General features: G+C 39.3%; 1 protein-coding gene across 2 annotated transcripts in view; it reads left to right on the plus strand.

Annotated features, from left to right (window-relative positions):
* Positions 1 to 23,955, plus strand: part of Klhdc10 (kelch domain containing 10) — a 60,831-nt gene that overhangs the window by 15,334 nt on the left and 21,542 nt on the right. Inside the window, exon 2 of one of the 2 annotated variants that reach the window (XM_028762602.1) lies at positions 14,333 to 14,419. The exons of the other annotated variant lie outside the window; for it this stretch is intronic. Coding sequence (XP_028618435.1) covers positions 14,333 to 14,419 — 87 coding nt within the window. The remainder of the gene's footprint in view (positions 1 to 14,332; positions 14,420 to 23,955) is intronic. 2 annotated transcript variants of the gene reach the window in all.

Raw genomic sequence — 23,955 nt, forward strand, 5'->3', positions numbered from 1 at the left:
TGGGCCCCCCACTCCCCAGCTGGAATTACAGGTGGTTGTGAGCCTCCACATGGGTGTTGGGAATCAAACCCCAGTCTTTTTCAAGGGCAGTTAGTACTCTAACCACTGAACTGTTCCTCCTCCAGCCTGAGTTTAATTTCCAGCCTTATGGAAAGAAAGCTGTCAATCTGGGTTTTTGGTTTTGTTTTTCTTTTTTTTTTAAAGATTTATTTATTTATTATATATGAATACACTGTAGCTGTCTTCAGACACACCAGAAGAGGGCATCAGATCTCATTACAGATGGTTGTGAGCCACCATGTGGTTGCTGGGATTTGAACTCAGGACCTCTGGAAGTGCAGTCAGTGCTCTTAACCACTGAGCCATCTCTCCAGCCCGGTTTTGTTTTTCTAGTCTAGAGTCTCAGTAGCCATTGTAGTGGGTAGTTATAAGGACCTGTAAGTATTTGCAATTCCTTTGAGAGTTGGAGGATTTGGGGGCTTGAGAGACCAGCCAAAAGGGTGGAGTTGTTATTTGTTTTTGTTTGTTTTTTAGTTTTAATTTTTTTTTTTTAAACTTTATTTATTTATTTAAGTACACTATAGCTGTCTTCAGACACCCCACAAGAGGGCATCAGATCTCATTGCAGATGGTTGTGAGCCACCATGTGGTTGCTGGGATTTGAACTCATGACCTCTGGAAGAGCAGTCAGTGCTCTTAACCACTGAGCCATCTCACCAGCCCTAGTTTTAATTTTTTTAAAGATATGTGTATTTTATATGTGCTCTGCTTACATGTTTGTATGTGCACCACATGCCTACCTGGTGCTCAAGAAGGCCAGAAAGAGGGCTTCAGATTCCCAGGAACTGGAGTTAAAATCGGACCTAGGTCTTCTGGAAGAGCAGCAAGTGTTCTTAATCACTGAGCCACGCACGTCTCCAGATATGGGTAGAGTTTTATGTTGAAATCTTGGCAGATATTCATAAACATTAAGAATATGATGATATTATTTTTAAACCAGAGTGTTCTCAGGAATTTTGTATTTATTTGATTCAGATGTAATGCTTCAATCTAACAGATTTATGAATTATACTTTTTGATTAATATATGTAAATATGTAAATTTTAGCTTATTTCTCAAGGATACTCTAGCCAAGAATCAGTCATTTATGTAGATGAGTGTCATATCTGTTTGTGCCCTTTCTTTTCCCCAAAGACAAAAACTCCTCACCTAACGAGCCCACGTTTGTTTTTTTTTTTTTTTTTCAGAAAGAGGATGCTTGAATGATAAAACCAAAATGACAAAGACTAGCTCAAGAGTAGAAGGTGTTCCTTACTATGCTATGATTACTTCGTATTTACAGAAGAAATGTTTATGATAGCCTGCCTTGTTTTATAAAAAATAAGAATAATGTTGAAGGAATAAGAAAATGAAAGAAAACTACTGAAATATGGCAAGAGAAAGCTGTGTAAAGCAGAAAGGACCACCAGGCTGTTCAGAAAGAACAGAAATATCAAGCAACAGGAAAATTGAGAACTAGCCATTTCTGCCCATTTACCTGTTTTTCCCTCTGGTAGTCCCCACATAGTTGAGATAATTTATAAATGAGTATGTATAAAAACACAGTGCTTAGCATAAATGTATGTAAGCTGTGGTTAAACTTAGAAGAGATAGCATGTCCAATGTCTAGAGGCGGTATCTTAGGGTTTCCATTGCTGTGAAAAGACACCATGACCACAACAACTCTTATAAAGGAAAACAATTAATTTGGATTGGCTTATGGTTTCAGAGGTTTAGTCCATTATCATCATGGTGGCTTATAGGCAGACATGGTGCTGGAGAAGGAGCTAAGATCTGCAGGCAGTGGGAAGAGACAGCCACTGGCCTGGCTTGAGAATCTGAGACCTCAAAGCCCACCCTCAGTGACATACTTCCTTCAAGAAGGCCACACCTACGTCAGCATGCCATGCCTGCTAAAAGTGTCACTCCCTATCAACCTTTGGGGGCCATTTTCACTCAAAGCACCACAGGCAGAAAGTTGCTTTTGCCTCACTATACTGCTTAAAGATGTGTTCGCAATTTTTACTATTAGGGAAGTACAGTAGAGGAGAATAAGTAGTCAGTGTCTCCTAACACTGTAGCTAGGGTTATAAAGACATCATCCAAGTATATGTTGAGGTTATCAGTGTGTTTGATTGTTTTGAAGAGGGTCTTGTGTAGCCTAGGTGGGCCTCAAATGCAAACTCAAATCAGGGACTGTCCTGCTTTTATTTCCTAAGTACTGGAATTACAGGTCTTTGCCACCATTAAAGGCTCACCACAGTTGTTCTTAATTAATAGGATTTGTTTTGTTTAACTCCTGAAATTTTGGTGTGATAGAAAACATTACCTTATTCTGTTAGTCACAATGACCTACTCTGCTTTTGATTTTTTAATGAGATTTGGCAATCCTCAGTGCAATAGATAAAATATCAGAATCATGGAAGAGTAACTCCTTTGGAGGATTAGAAGACTGCTCTTACTGAGAATCAGTGTCTTCGTCTTCATTCAGCAAGTATTGATTAAATGCCTTTATTAAACATACCTGTTTAGGTGCCAAACTGAACTATAATCAAGAGCATGAGTGTATAGTAAGTAAGAGAAATTTAGATTCACATGCTCTGGTTTAGCTGGGCTTGGTGATGCATAATTCCTGTAATCCAGAACTTGGGAAAGTGAGACAGAAAGAGTTTACGGGCAGCCTGAGCTGCATAATAGAGATTACAGGTAAACTATAGCTTCATGCAGAGGTCTTTCTCAAACAAGCAAGCAAGCCAAAACAAACAAACAAAAAACCCCAAAGCCTTTAAATTCCAGACTCTTCACTTGGTACAACTTGAGTGTTCTTGTACAAATCTCACTGTTATTAGTATCTTCATCTGTAAACTGGGAGCCATGGTAGTATCAGTATCGGAGTTGTGGAGGGGATTGAATGAGTTCTAATAGCCCTAGTGTCAGTGGACTGGGATCCGTGGGACGACTGACAAAAGACAGACACTGCGGGATGAATTTAGGCTTCTTAGCAGCAGGGAAATCAGCCTCTCAAGGACTGAACCTCAAAACTTTTTTCCAGAGCCTCTTTATTGTTACACAAAAGACATTTTAAGCAAATCAGTTTCCATATACCAAAGCCTCTTATCTGATTCAGGGGTTGTCTTGAGAGAAGTTCTCAGCCATATGAGACATCCTAGTTGGCCAGTCATGTTTCAAAGCTGTGCAAAAGCTCTGAGAATCCTTCAAAGCAACAACCCCATAAAATCTCAAATAACAACTATTGACAAAAGGCTACTTCAAAGCCTAGGTACCACCATTCTGGAATTCATTCCAGATACAGTGGCTCTGCTGAAATTTTGCTACATGTTAGGAATGTGTGCAGTGTTTACATGTATATGTACAATGCTGTGGCTAATCAAACTAGACCATAATACAACATGGCAGTATGAATTATATTCTAATTTACTGTTTATGTAGTACTTTATTTCACAAAGGATTTGAAATGAAACTGAAGCTCCCTAAGGAGTACTCTTCCTCTTCAGGAAGGAAGAGCTAAGATGTGGATGTGGATTTAGATCTCTCTCTCTCTTTCTCTCTCTCTCTCTCTCTCTCTCCCCCTCTCTCTCTCCCTTCCTCCCTCACCCCGTCTGTCTCTCTGTCTGTCTCTCTCTGTCTCTGTCTCTGTCTCTGTCTCTCTGTCTCTCTCTCTCTCTCTCTCTCTCTCTCTGTGTGTGTGTGTGTGTGTGTGTGTGTGTGTGTCCACTATGTAGCCCTGGCTATACTGGAGCTTAATATTACAGACTAGGCTGGTATTGAACTCCCAGAGATCTGCCTGCCTCTCCTTCTTGAGTGCTGGAATTTAAATTGTGCTACCATGTCTGGTCTTGAGTTCAGATTTCTTGGTTACAAGAATGCCTTGACATGCCTGACTTATAGTTTCTTTTTTTGTTTTTTGTTTTTTTGTTTTTTTTCAAGACAGGGTTTCTCTGTGTAGCCCTGGCTGTCCTGGAACTCACTCTGTAGACCATGCTGGCCTCGAACTCAGAAATCCACCTGCCTCTGCCTCCCAAGTGCTGAGATTAAAGGTGTGTGCCACCACTGCCTGGCTTATAGTTTCTTTTTTAAGAGCAAAAGGCAGAAATTTAAAACCAATGATATATAAAAGAAAGTCATTTATTTAGCAGGTAATCAATACTAAACCAAAATTTTCTCTTGTGAAGTTTTAGTGATACCTCTTCAGGTGGACACCTGCTCACTCTGGGAACTTTGTGGAGTGGAGTATTACATGTTAGGTTTTTATCATTCCTTCTACTTCAGCAGGTCCCCCATCCTGTATAAATGGTGCCGTCTCATTCAGAGCAGGTCCTCCCTATCCCCTCCTAATTAATCTCCTGGGAATTAATGCCTTCACAGAAGCACTCAGAGGTGTGCTTTACTAATCTAGTGGGTTTCCCCTCTCTCATTTGCTTAATTGGTTTTTTTTTTTTTTTTTTAGATTTATTATTTTGTGTGTATGAGCATTTTGTCTATGTGTATGTCTGTGGCTCCATATGCATGCCTGATGCCTGAGGAGGTGGTAAACCTCTGTGTACATGTTGGAAATTAAATCTAAGTCCTTTGCAAGAACAAGTGCTCTTAATCACTGAGCCAACAACTCTCCAGCCCTCCTAGGTGTTTCTCAGTTCAGTAAGGTTGATGATTAAAATTAAGCATCACAAATCCAAGCCCACCTCTTGTCAGCTTATCATCAGATACATCTCTTTAAGCTTGTCATTTCTACCTCTGCCCCCTCTTCTCCCCCTCCCCCCATTTAAAGGGTTCATGTCTATTTCAGATTGCAAAATATATTAGCACATCTCTAGGAGTCCCCATAATCCTCCTGTTTCCAGCATTGCCAACGAGTCCAGGTTCAAAGTGTCATCTGAGAGGCTGAACAGTTAAGAGTACTTGCTGCTCTTCCAGAATTAAGTTTCCAGTACCCATGCTAGGTGGCAGCTCACAACCACCTATAACTCTAGCCACAGGAGATGTCATGTCTCTGGCCTCTACACCCACATATGAGCACACACATACACATAATAAAAAATAAAAATCTTTTTAAAAGTGGTACATGAATGACTTGTTGGAAAACAAGATTGGAAAAACAAAACAAAACAAAAATCATAGGCCTCCATGCAATGATCTCACTGTCACCCAAGCATGGTAATCTTTGGCTTTCCTTCTAAATTAAAAAAACCACAATCCTCTAGTGTCATGATGACCCCAAGGTCTGCCACTAGTTTAAGGAAGAGTCTCACTATGTAATTGCTGCTCTGGTCTCCTCACTCTTGGGCTGTGGACCTCAGAGAAACACTTGCTGGGCAGCCAGGTGTGAACAGGGAGCTCTAGAGCTCTCTTCTCAAAGCACAGTCTGTACCATTGAGCCCATCGAAGGTGGGTCCTGAGTGTGGCCCCAGCCATTGCCCAAGATGCCCTTGAGGCATTTTCCCCATTGTCCTTTTGTAAGATGCACAGCTTTTTAGAGGGGCTTCTCTTGTCAGCAACTACAGCTTCATTGGTTTTGACTTACATATGCTTTTTGTCTCCTGACCAAACTGCCCAGTTTTCTACTTGTTAACTGTTCAAAAAGCACTCAGCAATGTCCATGCCATACCCTGAGCTGTCTCTACTGCAAGGTTTTGACTTCCTACCAGAATTAAAGTAGCTTGTAGTAGTTCTAGGACTTCTGCCAAACGCTTCTGAATTCCTCCTACAAACCAGGTACAAAGGCGACAGAACCAAATGGTAGCAATAGCCCTACTTCTCTGGAGGCATCTTTGTGTGTGTGCTTGTGTATTTGTATGTGTGTGTGCATGCATGTGTGTTAATTTTTTATTACTATGACGAACACCAGAGAAACAACTTTAAAGGAGAAACGTTATCTTGAGATGACTTATGACTTGAGATGTTTCTGTCCACAGTCCTTGGTTCCATGGTTTCTGGGGCTATGCTAAGGTGGAATATTGTTGTAGAAGTATGTTGGTTTGGCTGTTCAACCAACAAGTATGGTAGGCAGGAAGCAGTAAAGAAGAATGTCTGTGTCTTAGTCACTGTTATTGCTATGAGGAGACATCATGACCAAGGCAGCTCTTGAAGGCTTGCTTACAGTTGCAGAGGTTTTGTTCATTATCATCATATGGGAAGCATGGAGGCAGGACTGTCCTTGGAGCTGAGGGCTTTCCACCCTGTTTCACAGGCAGCAGTGACAGAAAGACTCTGGTTCTGGTATGAGCTTTGAAACCTCAGGCCCACTCCCATCCCCACCCCCAGTGGCATTCCTCCACACCTCCTAATCCTTCCAAGCAGTTCTTCATATGAGACCAAGCACGCAGATATATGAGACTCTGGGACCATTATTCACACTCCCACAGCCTGTTCAGGGGTCTCTTTTCTGCTCTTTATTCCATCTGTATCCCAGCCTATAATATTGGGTCACCTATATTCATAGTGGGTCTTTTTCTCTGAAAACAGCCTCACAAACACACACCCTAAATCCAGCTACGCTGACCTCAAGATTAACTATGGAAATGCTTTGGTAAACTGGTGCATCTTACCCTTTATAATTCCCTTCTGTCCTACCCAATTTGTTCCACATGCCAACATTTCATAGACGGATCCATTTGCTTAACCACTCACTGAAGGAAATTGGAGTTGCTTCATATTTTAACTATCCGTGAATAAATTTGTCATGAGCTTTGTGTATATATTTTATGTGAACATAAGATTTCACTTATTTGGGATAAGAACGTAATTGCCTTGTTCTCTAGTAAGCACCTGTTTCTAGCCTTACTGTGATGTCCTTTTCAGGGTGACTGTGTAACTCAGTTTCTTTCTTTCCCTCCCTTCCTTCCTTTTCTTCTTTCCTTCCTTCTTTCCTTCCTTCTTTCCTTCCTTCCTTCCTTCCTTCCTTCCTTCTTCCTTCTTTTCTTCCTTCTTTCCTCCTTCCTTCCTTCCTTCCTTCCTTCCTTCCTTCCTTCCTTTCTTTTTTTCCTTTCTTTTTCTCAGGAGACAGTTTGAGACAGGATCTCACTATGTAGCCCTGGCTGTCCTGGAACTCACTATGTAGACCGTGCTAACTTCAGACTTACAGATATTCTGCTTCTACTTTCCAGGTGCCTGGATTATGTATTACCACACCTGGTAGTGTTTACATGACCTAATTTTTATGCATGCTCACTAATATTCAGTGCTACCGTTTTTTTCTTTTCTTTTCTTTTCTTTTCTTTTCTTTTCTTTTCTTTTCTTTTCTTTTCTTTTCTTTTTTGTTTTGTTTTTGGAGACAGGGTTTCTCTGTGTGGCTCTGGCTGTCCTGGAACTCACTCTGTAGACCAGGCTGGCCTCAAACTCAGAAATCCACCTGTCTCTGCCTCCCAAGTGCTGGGATTAAAGGTGTGCGCCACCACTGCCTGGCTGCTATGTTTTTTTTCAACTGTACTTGTTTTGATATGGCACACAGTTTTGAACAATAATTATTATGTGTGTATGGGTTTTTGCCTCCTGTCTTCATTAGGGTTTCTGTTGCTGTGATGAAACACTATAACCAACAGCAATTTAGGGAGGAAAGAGTTTATTTCATTTACATTTCCACAGCACAGTCTATCATCGAATGTAGTCAAACAGAGAAGGAACTTGGATGGAGGAGCTGATGAAGAGCTTTCTCAATCTGCTTTCTTAAGGGACCCAGGCCACCAGCCCAGGGGTACATACATACATGCACACACACAAACATACACAGGCCACCAGCCCGGGGTACATACATACATGCACACACACAAACATACACAGGCCACCAGCCCAGGGGTACATACATTACATGCACACACACAAACATACACAGGCCACCAGGTACATACATACATGCACACACACACAAACATACATAGGCTACCAGCCCAGCGTAACACAAACACATTCACTCTCTGTCTCTGTCTCTATCTCTGTCACACACACACACACACACACACACACACACACGCACACACACACGCACACAAAGAAAATGCCCTACAGGCTTATATGCAGTTGGATCTTATGAACGTGTTTTCTCAATTGACGTTTTCTCCTTTTAGATGACTAGCTTGTGTCAAGCTGACATAAAACTAGCCAGTATATATACCTGGCTATATGTATGTGCACTATATATGTGCTTGGTATCCCTTAGGTCAGAAGAGGGTACTGGGTACCCTGGAACTAGAATTATGTATAGCTACCATATGGGTGCTGGGAACTGATTGTGGGTCCTCTGCAAGAGCAACATGTGTCCTTAACCACTGAGCCATCTTTCCAGCCCCTCCAGGTCAGTTTTGAGAGAAACTAAAATCAAAGACTTTTTTAGCAAAAGATGTACCTAGTCGTGTGTGTGTGTGTGTGTGTGTGTGTGTGTGTGTATTTCTTGTTTGGGGTTTTGTTTGCTTGGTTTTTGAGATGGGGTCATTATGTAACCTTGGCTGGCCTGGAACTCACTAAGTAGACCAGGCTTGCCTCAGACTCAGAGATCTGCTTTTTGGGTGCTAGCTCCATCATACCTTGGCTTTTTATGTGTATGTTTTGAGGGTTTCCCCTCTATCTAGCTCAAGCTAATTGCAGTTATGAATATCAGTAATTTGTTATTTCCCAGTCAGCCGATGCATACTAAGGTGTTTTTTTGTTTGTTTGTTTTGTTTTGTTTGTTTTTGTTTTTTTCGAGACAGGGTTTCTCTGTGTATCTCTGGCTGTCCTGGAACTCACTCTGTAGACCAGGCTGGTCTCAAACTCAGAAATTTGCCTGCCTCTGCTTCCCAAGTGCTGGGATTAAAGGCGTGCGCCACCACTGCCCTGCGTCTACTAAGTTTTGATGCTTCCCTGGTCACTTATATTCTGTTAATTATGTTAATTATTATTTTTATTTCATATGTATATGTTGAATGATTCCCTTTTCAGAGTTCTGTGGGAGCAATTTTATTGTGTCCTTACAAATCCAAAAATGTTCTTCTTCATACATGAAAAAGGGATTAAGTGTAGAATTCTAGGTTTAAAGGTTGAACATGGTGGTGCATGCCTATAATCCCAGCCTCAGGAGGCAGAAAAGGAGACTCATAGCCAACTTAAACCTGGCCACAGAGTGAGAACGACAGTCTCCACCCACCCCTCCCCCAAAAAAATGCTAGATACAAATGTATGTAGTTGTAGAGTGAGTTGGAAAGATGATTCTTGTTACCTGTAAGAATTAATCAGTTAACTTCCTTGTCACTTCTCTTCTTTTTTTTTTTTAAACTTTTTTTTTTAGATTATTTATTTATTTATTATGAGTACACTGTAGCTGTCTCCAGACACCCATATGAGGGCATCAGATCTCATTGCAGATGGTTGTGAGCCACCATGTGGTTGCTGGGATTTGAACTCATGACCTCTAGAAGAGCAGTCAGTGCTCTTAACCGCTGAGCCATCTCACCAGCCCCTTCCTTGTCACTTCTCAAAAATTAATGGATAATAGATGTTTGTGTTTAACTCTGAACTCTGACATACATTTATTTATTTATTTATTTATTTATTTATTTATTTATTTATTTTTGGTTGATACACTGTCTGACTATGTAGTCTTGGCTGTTCTGGAACTTTGCATGTAGACTGGGCTGGCCTCAAACTCCTAGTGATCCTCCTGGCTCTGCCCTCCATGTGAGTGCTGGGAGTACAGGCACATGCAGCCAAAGCACTGAGTTCTTACTGAGAATCGTTTGTTTATGAGTGTTCTTCCTTATGCCAGTCCCTCTGCTTTAAACTGTACCATTGTAAGTGTGGGAGTGAAGTGTCATGCTCGTCTTCCAGCTTCTCTTTCAGATTGTTGTGGTGTTTTGGGCTCCTTCTATTTCCATATGAAGATTCATTTGTTCATTTCTGTAAAGAAAAAAAAACAGTACTTCAAATTTTGATAGAGATGATTTCTCTTTGGTATCTTAACATTTTGCTTCTGACTTACCATGTTTGGGTCTTGATTTTATGCTGGTTCATCCTGCTTTGAGAATCTTTGCTAGCATTGCTGTGACTTTCCCTCAGTGTTTTGCACAGATCCCACTGATTGTGGCAGGGAGGAGAGTTGACACTGGATGAGTGGTGAGCTGGAATGTATCTGATACTGACCATTCTCTAGTGTAGCTGCCCTTAATCTGTCAGAATGCTGATATCCACGTAGGGCTCTTAGAGCCAACTACTCATCTTGTTCCTACCTGGGGAGCATACTCTTGGTCATTGCCACGAGTCTCATCTGAGAACAAATATCTCTTTTTAAACACTTGGCTCAAGGAGACAAATAGGTGGGAGTGATTGGTCTAGAATAGAACTTCTGTGTATCACCAATCACCAATGTGGTGAGTTATATAGACTGTTTCAGCTCTTTCTGCTACCTGCCTCTGTGATCTTAGTTCAGCTGTTTAAACTAGTAAAGCTGCCTCTCACCCACTCCTGGTTGTTATTGGACTGATTTCTGAGTCTCTTCTCTAAGCTTTCCCTTTCTTCTCTTTATCTCTCACTGACTCCTATAGTTAGTCTATTAGGGGATTTGTTGTTGCTGTTTTGTTCTTTCTTGTGTAGGCCTCCCCTACCCCCAACAGGGTTTCTCTGTATAGCTATGGCTGTGCTGTAGCACACCCTGTAAACCACACTGGCCTCGAACTCAGATCCAGCTGCCTCTGCCTCCCAAGGGATTGAAAGCACTATCTCTGTATATTTATAAAAAGATGACTTTATTTATGAAATTGCGGAGAAGCTGAGTTAGCTTGTGTCTTGCTAAAGTTTTAATTTTAGTGATTATGGTGAAGCAAATTTTGTTAAAAGAAGAAAATTATGGTAGCAGATTAAATATTGGTTAAATGATTGGAGAAATTATGTTTTTCTTTGTGAAGGTTTATTTTAAAATAAGCACTAATGGAGATTGGTAGTTTGCTTAATTATCACCACAAGCAGCTTAATGTTTGTGTAAACTGTAATGAATTGAAGTTTAGGTCAGGAATAAATTTATGAAATTTAAAAGGTGTGTGTTTCTGTAAAAATAAAAAAGTGCATGTGCCGCATTATTGTTGTTATTGTTATGTTCCTGTGCCCTCTTCTCCCCTTTCCTCCTTTTCCCCTTTATTCTTTATTTTTCCTCCTCTGCCCCCACCCCCTTGCCCTCTCTCTCATCTCTGCTCTTTGGGTGAAGAAGAGCACATGGTCCTACAGTCAGCATCCATTTTGACTGGATAACTTCCATGAAGTTAGCCTTAGCTTCATCTGTGGCAGAAATAATGTTGGTTGCTGTGAGAGAAACATGCCAAAGATGTTTAACAGAAGTTCTAATAAAACAAAACAGGGCTGGGTGCTTAGGTTTAGCCCCAGGGTCCTGTTCATACTGGCCAAGTGTGCTCTATACTGAGCTACACACCCAGCCCTCCAAACGATTTTTGGTTATAGCTTTGATTCACTAATTTTTTTGTTATTTCTATATTCTAAAGTAGTTTTAAATTTCACAAGGCAGCCAGATGTGATAGAACATATCTTTAATTCAAGCAAGGAAGAGACAGGTGGATCTCTGTGAGTTCCAAACCAGCCTGGTCTATATAGTAAGTTCCAGGGTAGCCAAGCCTATACAAGGAGGTCCTATCTCAAAGAAGCAAAAGGAAAATTCATATGATTATATTATTTTCTATAAATAATATGCTATCAAATTTTTAGCTGACATAAAAAGAATAATTACTCCAACCTTAGTCATAACTCACTGTTTAACAGTTTGGTGTGTTTCTTTCCAGTATTCTTTTAAATTATATTTTCTAAAATTAAAGTAATATGGTATTGTCTTTTTCCAGTCCAAAAATAATGTGTTTTCAAAAGCTTGGAAAATAAAGGCAAGAACAAAGTGGAAAAAACCAAAATCACTCATAAAATCTACCCAAAGATAGTCACAATAAAAATTTGTTAAAAATCTTGTTTGTATTTTTCATGACCATAAACTTTTTTTTTACTAAGATTATATCATACTATAATGCTACTTTGTAACTGGTTCATTTGCAATATATTATAAATGCTTGTTAATGTTTTTAGCCTTATATAAACTTTTAAGTGGTATGTAGCACATGAAGTATCTAAGTATGTTTAACTAACATACTTAACCGTCTCCCTCTTGTTGGGAGTTGTAAGTATTTATAATTTTTATCATTATAAATATTACCATAGTTAATATCTTTGTCCAAACATCTTTCCATGCATCTATGGTTGTTTCTTTAGGAATATATTCCTAGAAGTGGAATAGCTGGGTCAAAGGGTATGTACACTTTAATACTTTTGATACATAAAAATGTCAAATTTTAAGCTAACCACTTGTTATATTCTGTCTTGTATTGCTATTCAGAGGTTTTGTGTGTCTGTCTTGTCTTTCTAATTGGAAAATAAATGAGAGTAAGGGAAGGTTATAATGTGTGTTAGTATCCTTTGGCAGTATGGCTTCCTGTGTAGGACTCACGTGTCATCAATGGTGTATCATATTGATTCAAAGCAGTGGTTCAGTCTGTATATTTAAAAATATATATGTGTGTGTGTGTATTTTAGAGTAAATTTTTGTTTGCAAATTTTCTATTTTTCTAAGCAAAGATATGTAAAAATATAACCAATACAATTTTCTATCATCATTCTCTTAGAAAAAGAAAGAATATTTAACAATTAAAAAAGAATAGACCTTTGAAGAGAATATTTTAGCTTTTTGTCCATATTTTTCTCATTTTATTGGGCTGGGAATTTTCACCTAGCAGTGAACTAGAGACCAACATTTGGGAACCACAGTCTTAAAAGATTTTAGATATTTTTGCCAGATATATAATTTCCCCACAAGTCTCTTTTCTCCACAGTATTGTGAAGGTCATATTACTGCATTAAACAGAATTTGTGTTTCTCCATGTCAGAGTGTTTGAATAAGCAAGCTAGACCTTCTGATGATCATCTGAATACATCTCCAATCGCTTAAAGCAAAACCCATTCTCTTTCTAGGGAATTGGAGCCAGAGTAGGTGTGATGTAGTAGGAAGACAGGATGTTTAGGCTGGGCCCTCACATTCCATCAGTCAGTTTCCTTCGGCTTCCTTTCTTCCATGTTGGCTATGATAAGATCTGCAAGGGGTTTTATAGCCCTCACTTACCTCACTGTAATGTGATTATCTATACAAGTCCTTTGCTTACCTGAGCAGGAGTTCTTCTAGGTAGGATGAGTCATATCCTTCTTTTGCAACTCTAGGTCTTAAAACAGGGATGCAGGCATAGCAGGTGCCTTAAAAAAAAAAAAGAAAGAAAGAAATGAGTGTGGAGCTAGTTCTGGATTGCTGAGGGAATTATATGATGTAATATAAACTTTATGTGCTGTGCAAGCAATGTTTGGTTTTTTGACAAGAGCTGTTTTAATGGGAAGTATCAAAACTTTTTTTTTTTTTTAAAGATTTATTTATTTATTATATATGAATACACTGTAGCTGTCTTCAGACACACCAGAAGAGGGCATCAGATCTCATTACAGATGGTTGTGAGCCACCATGTGGTTGCTGGGATTTGAACTCAGGACCTCTGGAAGTGCAGTCAGTGCTCTTAACCACTGAGCCATCTCTCCAGCCCTCAAAACTTTGAAAAGAGAGAAAATTGCTCCATTGAACAGTTCTATGAGTCCATTACATTTTTCTTCTGTTTTGTAAGAAAACAAATTTGAATTGGGATTAGCGTGGAACTAATTTCCTTCCTAGAAGGCATATGTACTCCTCCTCCCTATGCTACATGGAGGTGCCCAGATAGTAAATGTTTTGTTTGACTTGGCTGTCATCTAGTTTTAATCTTTAAGACCAGCAGATTTCTTATTAAAGGTCAGTATCCATTGCTTTGTAACTAGTAAAAGAAACCTTGAGCAGAGGAGCCTGGGTTGTGCCTGATGCTTTTGGGTGGAGCTCCTTTTGGCTTCATTGGCTTTAAAAGACTGTTGTTCTTTCTAATTGCTTCTAAAATTCCTGGTAAATTTTTGCCACAAGATGGCATTGGTGATTATTTGAGTGCACATGCTATTGAACAGCTTTAAAAAGGTGCACATGATTGTGTTGTTGGGGATAAGAGTTGAAAACTTTCATCACTGCTTATGTATTATGTCATTTTAACTTCAGAGTTAAATGATACTTTATATCACTTTCCTTCTGTATTCAAGTATTGTTTTGTTTCCTGTTTTTCTGTCTTTATAATACAGTAACTATGTATTATTTGCCATGTGTTGTATGTGTCTGACTTACTGCTGATAATTGTGGTGACAGGTAAGAAGAAAATACGATGGGACCCAGTTAGGAGGCGCTTCATTCAGTCCTGTCCCATCATAAGGATCCCTAACAGGTTCTTGAGAGGTGGGTGATAACTAGCAAGAGGTCTGTGCTTCCTGTGGGTTGAAGGGAATTTTGAATGGATTTTCTAAATTCAAAACTGTTTTCTTTAAGTTGTCTTAACAGCTAAAATTGAAGAAAAAAAAGTCTAGGCCTTAGTTTTAAATTTATGTTTTATATTGACCACTGTTGGAATTGTACTGATACGTTTTGGGGAAGTAGATTCCCTTAATATATCTTAGATAGTAGAGTAGATTACCTCACCAGTATCAGTGGTAGTCCACCATAATCACATCAAAAAAAAAAAACAAAAACAAAAACAAAAAAACAACAAAAAAACCCTTCAAGTGTAGGATGTGATTCTAAGGAAGGAATAAATGATGATGTGACAGTCTAACTAAAAAGCCTGTGTATCAAACATCATAAATAAAGACATTGCCATGGGAAGCATTTATAACAGGTCATTAATCTGAATATAAAGTGCTCCCAGAAACTAGTAGTGTGTACCTACTAGAAAAATAAATGAATGTGTAGGAATAGTCAAGACATTAAAAAATGTTAGTTGGGAAAGCAAAATGACTTAGAGGGTAAAAGTGCTTGTTGCCAGGCTTGGCCACCTGAGTTTGATCTCTGGGACCCACATGGTAGAAACAGAAACTACTCTCCACAAGTTGTCTTGACTTCTACACATGTGCTGTGGTCCAGCATGTGCACACACCCACATACAACACATGTAATTTATAAATAAATAATATATAAATGTAATAAAAGGTTAAAAATAAATGCCAGGAAATATAAACTTCATTAATTCACTACTGTCACAAATTCAATAAGTAAAATAATAAAGTATTTTACTCATTAGGTGGGAAGGTTAAAGCAATCCATGTTGGCAAGGAAATGGGAAAAGAAAGCTTAAATGTGAGCTTTTATGTGCTATTAGACTTAACTAGCAAAATTTATCAACTTGGAAGCTGCTGATGTGTTTGACAGGACAGCTCTTCTTTTCAGAGTCTACACTGTTTCTGCTGACTACTTTTCTGTCAGCTGTAGACTGTTCTGAGTAAAAAGTTACTCTGAGGGGGATTGAAAAGTCTAGCTCACAGTTTTTCTTTTCTTTTCTTTTCTTTTTTTTTTTTAGCTATAGCAAATTATCAAACAGGCATGCTCGATGTTGTAATTAAGACCTTATTAAATTACTTACAAGTCATTCATCTAATTTTAACTGAAGAGATTAAATAAAAAACCTAAGCTGCGTGTAGCAACACACACCTTTAAAGCAGGCATATCAGTGAATTCCAAGCCACATAGCAAGTTCCAGAAGAGCCAGGGTTAGACAGAAAGATGATTTCTCAAAAACAAACAAACAACAAAGACCACACCTGAGGTAAATTTCACAGCTGCTGTAGATGGTCCCATATCTAGTTTTTAACATATTTTTAGCAGCCAAACCCTGGAACATGAACAGACTTAAAACCAGGCCTGAATGGGTCAAGATAAGAAATTCAGTGTAGCAGGGTGCCTCTCAGCACAAATAACGTTACTGGTAAATGTCAAAGATACTTTAGTATGGGGTGGAAAAATAATATAGATAAGTAGCTTAGCAAGAAAAGATGTTTAGTTCTGTAATATTTTCTTTTTAAATTAAAATACTAATTTATTGATTTTTTTAAGCTAAGAAATTTAACTTAGTCTGAAATAAGCATAAATTAGGCTTCATAAGCAATGTAGCATTAAGTACTCATACTTACTAAATATAAGCATAATTAAGAAATAACTTAAGGCCAGGCATGGTGGTTTAGGTCTATAATTCCAGAAATTGGGAGGCTGAGGCTGGAAGATGTCCCTTTATAGTATAGGCCAGCCTGAGTTGCATAGTGAATTCTAGGCCATCCTAGAATGACACTGCAGAATGACAGACACTCTGTCTAAAGAACCAGAACAAGGGTTGAAGATGAAGCTCAATTGGTGGGGTGCTTAAATTGAGCATGCCCAAAGTCACCTATCCTGAAACCAAGTATAGGGCCAGGGAGATGGCTCAGACTTGACACCAATTCACAATACCTGGCACCCACATGGTGGAACAAGAAAAGAAACACCCACAAGTTGTCCTCTGACCTCCATATATACTCAAAACAAAACTACTCTCTTCTACACAAAATAAATACAATAAAAGTAAAACAAACAAAACACTTCCAAAGCAAATAAAGGCAAAAGTGGTACCACTTTTAATTCTAACACTTGAAAGGGAGGTAGAGGCAGGACGATCAGAAGTTCAAGGTTGTCTCCTGGAACTTAGTTCGAGGAGCCAAAACCACATGAGACCATGCCGCCACCACCAAAAGAAAAATAATTAGGACATTAGGGTTTAATGAAAAAGCAATTATGTGAGGCTGGAGAGAGGGCTCAGAAGATAAGAGCACTTGTTGCTCTTGCAGAAGACCCTTCAGTTGCCATCACCCACATGGTGGCTAACAAGCATTATACCACTTCCAGAAGAGCTGACGCCCTTCTTTGGCTTCTGCAAGCATTAGGTGTGCATGTGGTGCACATACTTGCAGGCAAGCACTCAGACACATTTTAAAAAAACTTAAAAATTGTGTAGAATTCTATAAAAATATAAAATGTCAAAAGACTGAGTTCAAGGCCAGCCTGGTCTATAGAGTGAGTTCCAGGACAACCAGGGCTACACAGAGAAACCCTGTCTGGAAAAACCTAAAAAAAAAAAAAAAAATAGAATTAAAAAAAAATGTCAAAAGAAATAGTAAAAACAAATCTGGTTCTATCTGGATGGTGGTTTTTTGGTTTTTTTTAAATAATTTCCATTTTTTAAAAAATTAATCATGTGGGAAAACACTGCACAGGTAAGTTTTATACCACTGGATATTTGTAAGTCCTAAATTCAGAATGGCTGAGCAAATTGATGATAGACAATGCCAAGCAGACTGAGGTGGGAGCAGGCTCGGCATTCTGGGTATAAGGATCACCAGTAGCCTCCTTAGAAGCAGTGGCCTTGTCTGTCTTTTCTCCTTTGCCTAGTTTCAGTGTTTGATGCTGTCTGCCACCTGCATCTTAATGTTTCTCTTCCCATGGGTCACAACACTGTGTGTGTGATCCTAGATGTTTTCTGCTTCCTCCTCTTTGTCCATTTTGTTCCCTTCCGTGTTTCCTTATTTCTACCCATTAAAGGTGGAAACTCAGTGTTCTGTCCTTTCTCCATGATCTCTGATTGTCCCATCAGCTTTCTTAGGTTTAACTCTGTTCATCTTTCATCCCTTCACTCGACGTCTCTGGATAGCTTCCCATGTAGCAGTTACTGTACTGGATAGATCGATGATGCAGATCTAGAGAACCAGGTGAATGGGCAATTGCAGAGTGATTGGAATGAGTTATTTGTGACAGTGTCCTGTTAAGGTAGTGGAGCACACAGAGAGGTTTCTCATCAGCAAATGGGAAGTCATCAGACAATGAAGAATAGTATCATTTGGTTTCTCAGATAAGTTACGTAAACCTAAGTGGGTTTTTGTGAGGGAAGGGTAAAATTGCAGACACAGGTGCCAGAGAGGTTGAATATGGTGTTTGTGTAGATGCTTTCAAAGGTCTGTAGAAAGTTTAGCACAGTGGGATATGGCAGCCAGAATCTGGAAGGGGCCAGATAAAGCAAGCACCACTGAAGGGGAGTTTTCAGGGTCAGACTTGGTCTTGTAGCTAGTACAGAGATAATGATTACAGTTACTAAGGTGAGGAAAGCTCCAGCCTGAAGTGAGGCGGCAGTAGTAGGGATGTGGGGAGGTGGGAACTTGAATTATGCATGTGCTGAGTTAGAGACTTGATCACTAATGAAGAGCAGGAGGGGAAACCTAGGAAAGTGTGCCTCTGTGGGCACCAGGCAGACACCCAGGGCACATGCATACTGAAGGCAAAATGCTTGTACACATTGAATAAAAATAATCTTTTTAAAAAGTAACTTCCAGGTTTTCTGTGTGACATACTTCTTCTTCTTTTTTTTGGGGGGGGGGGTTTCGAGACAGGGTTTCTCTGTGTAGTCCTGGCTGTCCTGGAACTCACTCTGTAGACCAGGCTGGCCTCGAACTCAGAAATCTGCCTGCCTCTGCCTCCCAAGTGCTGGGATTAAAGGCATGCGCCACCACCGCCTGGCGTCATACTTCTTGTCACTAGGCATGGCATAGATAATCACAGGGCAGAGTTTAGGAGTACGTGATAAGCTCATTGATTTGGAAACCACTAGTTGATTATCCCTCAACACTTTTAAGAAGTATTTCCAGAAAAAAAACTTCTGGTTCTTTAACAATAAGTTGAACAGATACTTCTAGGGAAACTTAAAAATCTGTCCCCACTTTGTTCTGATGTCACCTTCTGTGTACAACCTGTACAGCACCAGCACTGACCACATGGAGTTCTGTTCCCTTGTGTGTGCCTCCCCTCAGGCTGGAAGTTCTGCCAGAACAGGGGCGGGGCAGTGGGGCAGCTGCTCTGAGCTCATCTCTGTGTGGTAGTATAGTGCATGTGAGAGGTAGATTGAGTTAGATCGAATTATACAGCTGTGGTCATGGAAAAGCATGGGTGTAAATTTTAGTGTATCCTCAACTGTTGTAGTTGTAAGTAAATTGTTGAGAACATGAAAATAAATGCTTTCTCAATAATTCATTAGGTGTTTTCTTTTTTAAAAAAAAACCCACCTTATTTATACTTTAAATAGTCTTTCAAAATATTTTCAGGCCTTTCATTTTGGAAACATTTTGCTTTGGTTGAAAACAGTTTCATAGAGTCTATTTTCTGTAACTAGATCCTGCATCTTCTCAAAAGAGTTTTCTACCAACTAACGGTGTGGTATGATGAAAACAGTTCTGGTGTATTGAAACACTGGATTTCCATCTTAAAGTAGTAAACAAAGTATACACTTCCTCAGTTCTCCAATATCATTGATAATGAAAAAAAAATAAATGATAATGTGTCACTATAATTCTATTGAGAACAACAGAAAAAGGAAGTGTGGAGTCAGATTACCTGCATCGGAGTCTAGGCTCTGCCATTTGCCAATATGACGTTGACGTTGGGCAAGTGCTTGCTTACTTCTCATTTCCCTCCATTTCCTTATTTGTAAAGCTAGGATGTTAGTAATAGATAGAAACATCAAGAGAGAGTATTTACCAAGTTTTAAACTACATTTAGAAACTTTGATTACTATTAGCTGCTATTGTTTTTTATTGTTGAGGAATTTCAAAGTAGTTAAAAACAGTGGATTTGGGGAAAGGAGCCCAGTGGTAGAGTGCTTGCCTGCCTGAATTCAGGTCTCAGTACGGTAAAGCTGATTGAAAACTACACATGCTGGACACACTGTATCCTGAAACTTACAAGGTGGAGGCAGAAGGATCAGGTCAACATCAGCTGTTTGGTGAGTTCTGCAACAGCCTGGGCTACACAGCGCTGTCTTAAAAATGGAATTACATCAACTGAGAAACCAACACTGAATATAATACAGTTGATGTATGATTGAGATCAGAGAATTTATTTTTATTTGCTTGTTTGTTTTGAAACAGTATCTCACTATATAGCCCTATCTGGCCTAGAACCTACTCTCCAGATGTAGCTGGCCTTGAACACACAGAGATCTGCCTGCCTTTGCCTTATGAATGCCTAAATTAATTAATTAATTAAATTAATTAGTTAAATTTGTTTGTTTTTTGTTATTTTTTTAAGACTAAGTCTTGAGATATCTCCTTTGCTGTCCTGGAACTCATTATACAGACCATGGTAGCCTTGAATTCATCGATCCATCTGTCTGCCTCATGAGTGGTAGAATTAAAGGCATGTGCCACCATACATAGTTTGATTTTTTTTTTTTTGTGACTAGTTTTTATTTCATCTTTAAGACAGGGTCTCATTAAGTAGCTCTGGCTTGCCTGAAACTCAATGGCCTCAACTCACAGAGATTTCTAGAAGTGTCACAATTATGCCTGACTTTCATTTTGTTAATGTCAGGCTCACAGACACTAAAGAGGAACTTGATATGGATGTCTTAAGGTGAACAAATGAAGCAGCCACCTATGGTGGCTTCTATCGAGCGGTGTCCTCACAGATCCATTAGTGAACTATTCACTCATCAGACTCAAGACTGGCCTGGGTTTCTAACATGCAACACAGACACTAAAGATGATTGATTGCATCCAGTGTTCTTAGGGGAAGCGATTTTGTAGATAAATTCTGCTTAAGGTAGGGGGAGTCAAAATAATAAATAAGAGATCTGAAGTTTATGCTGTACACTCATTTTGGGAAAATTAGTTGGAAAGATTCTTCTGGTAACATAAAAATCCAAAACGAGGAAGGTTTGAATATGTGAAGTACTGTGTAGAGACTCTACTAAAACTTAGCTGTGAAGCTAAATATAATTATAGTGATTTCTAACAGTGTAGAGGAATTGTGTAAATATGTATGTATACATATGTATTGCATTCTATAACTAACATTAAACAGTTGGAACTAGTGCTAAAAGTCTCAAAATTTTTTGTTTAGTGAATAAAGTGCTTGCTGTGCATGTCTAAGGACCAGTTTGGATCCCTCAAAATGTGCCAGGGGGCATAGCAGCCTGCCTGTAATTCCAGTTCTGGGAAGACTGAGGCAGTAGGTCCAAGAGCAAGCTGGCCAGTTAGACCAGGTGGATGAGAAACGAACAGAAAGTTTTCCTCAGGCAGCAAGAGGAAGGAAGGGAGACTCCTGGAGTCAGCCTTGGGCCTTCTTGCACACATACCAATGCCCTTACACACATGCACATACACAAATGCGTATACAACACACACATATACATAAGCAAAAATAAATCTTTAGTAAAAATACAAGATTTTAATAATAATGAAATATATAGGTGAAAAACAAGCATCCTTGTTTTAGGCATATACAATGAATTTATACAAATCAGGATTTCTAAAAGACATCTTTCTATAAGAATGTGTAAAAGTCTGGAGTAGGCATTTACTGAAAGAAAAATTCCAGATGCCCAACTAACGTAAAAAGTGTTCAACTTGGTTGGGCATGGTGATGTATGCCTTTAATCTCAGCATTCTAGGAGGCAGAAGCCAGAGGATCTCTGTGAGTTACAGAACAGCCAGGACTACACAGAGAGACCCTGTCTAAAAAGATTTTTAAAAAGTGCTCAGTTTCCTCAGCAATGAGAGAAATGTGTGTTGGAGTGTGAGATAGGTTTGTAGACTAACAGGAAGTGTTCAAATGGGAGCAGTGACTGTGCCCAGTATTGGCAGGCGTGTGGGACTGAGGGAGTCTCCTGCTGTCAGCAACTATGGCAATCGTTCCAGCCATTCTGAAAAACTATGGCCTCATCTAATAAGGATTTCCTTTAAGACCCAGGAATTCAATTTCTGGATTTATAGCCAACAGCATTGTGGCCCCTGTACATCTGTAAACATGTATGAGAATGTTTATCTCAATGTTAAGAGCCACAGATTGAAAGCACCTAAGTGTCTGTTCACAGAAGTAGACTAAGTAAACTGGGCCGCACACTCACACAGAGAGATGCCACTCAACAGTGGAGAGGAGCAGACTACGTACACCATCTTCAACAACAACGTAAAGGAAGCCTTGGAACAGTCATAAATAAGAACTCAAAAGAGTATGTACTACATCTTTTTATTTTGGTTTTTCGAGACAGTGTCTCTGTATAGCCCTGGCTGTCCTGGAACTTGCTTTGTAGACCAGGCTGGCCTCCAACTCAGAGATCCTCCTACCTCTGCCTCCCAAGTGCTAAAAAGGCATATGCCACCACCCAGCTACTATATCATTTTATTATACACTTTAAATATTATTTGGGAATGCACACATAAGATAAAATAAAGCTATAAAGAGACTGCTAGTTTTATGATTGACAGAAAAACTAATGGGGTTGGAGAAATGGATCAGAGATTAAAAGCTTGGTGGCTCTTGTGGCGGACCCAGGTTAATTCCCGGCATCCATATAGCAGCTCACAATAGTCTAGGGTAAAGAGGTGCATCGGAGGGTGCTGTGATCATGAAGGGCAAGCTTCTGCGAGTTGGTAGTACCTACACTAAAAGGTTCAAAGAAAAATATGACACCCCCCCAATATCAAAACTTAACAAAAATTTAAGCATTCTTTTTTATTAAAATGTGTCACACTGTGGCCTTATGTGTCCCTTTCTGTATGTAACATTTCAATACAAATTTTATTTAAAAAACATACCTTTTTCTGATAAGGAACAAAATTTAGTATTTTATTGGTAGACCATTAACAAGAAACCAAGAAGAAATGTCTAATTTAGAAGTGAAATTTGACCAGCGTCCTCACTGAATTAAATTAAGCAAGACTAATCCATTCAGTATCATCTCTTCAACCTTGTTCTATTAAATTTCAGTTAAAACTTGAATAGGATAATAAAAAATGTATTTGCTGGGGGTCTGGAGAGATGGCTCAGTGATTAAGATTTAATTAATTAGTTTCCCAGCACCCACATGGCAGCTCACAATTGTCTATAACTCTAGTTCCAGAGGATCTGATGTCTCTTTCTGACCCCCCTTAGGCAACTGTAGGTACACAACATATATACATCTAGGCACTCATACACATAGGAAATAAATCTTTAAAAAATATTTTTCTGGGCTGCACTCTGGGGAAGCAGAAGAAGCCGATGAAGAGTCTGAGGCTTGTCTAGATGTGGTGGTATATGCCTTTAATCCTTGCATTAAAGAGGTATAAACAGGTTTCTATGAGTTTTAGGCTTTTCTGGTCTAAAGAATGTATTTCAGGTCAGCCAATGCTATATAGTGAGATCTTGCCTCAACAGAGTTAAAGGCTGGCCCAGACTGCGTACCCAGACCCTGTCTCAATAAAGGCAGATAGGAAGACAGTAGTGTTGGAAGGGGTATATAGCTCAGTTGGTGGCATACTTGTTTGTCATTCATGAAGTTCTGAGTTTCATCCCCTACACTGTGAACATTGGGCATGGTGACCCATGTCATCCCAGCATTCTGGAAGTAGGAGGCTCAGTAGTTCCAATCAGCCTGGGCTATGTGGAGAGCTTGAGGTAATCCTGGGCTACTTAAGACCCTATCTCAAAAAAAAGAACAAAATATACACTTTCATACACGTATTTAGGAGGGAGTATAAATTGGTTCATTTCAGCTGTTGGAGGAACAATACAGCTCTACAATAATTTTATCTCTAAATATTTGAAATGCATGTTTCTTTGACCCGAAAGTTCTTTCTAGATTTATTCATCTGTTTTCATATGAATACATAGAAGAAACTTTATTACAATATTATTTGTAATCATGAGAACATTGGAAATGACCTAACCATCTGTTATATAATCTCAGAGAGCTAGCTGGTTTCTGCTACAAATTCAAACCCACTTCCCTAGTTACTATAGCTCCTGTTTACCCCTGAGTTCGTGCAGATGCTTGTCTCAGGAAAGAAAATGGCTCAGATGTCCAGGTCCCACAGGTACATGTCTCTTCTGGATGTTCAGATCACCTCAGCATGTAGGTTCATTTTTCATTTCTCACTTCTACATTT

The sequence above is a fragment of the Grammomys surdaster genome, unplaced genomic scaffold (genome assembly GCF_004785775.1).
Source record: "Grammomys surdaster isolate TR1022 unplaced genomic scaffold, NIH_TR_1.0 134, whole genome shotgun sequence".
Lineage (NCBI taxonomy): Eukaryota > Metazoa > Chordata > Mammalia > Rodentia > Muridae > Grammomys > Grammomys surdaster.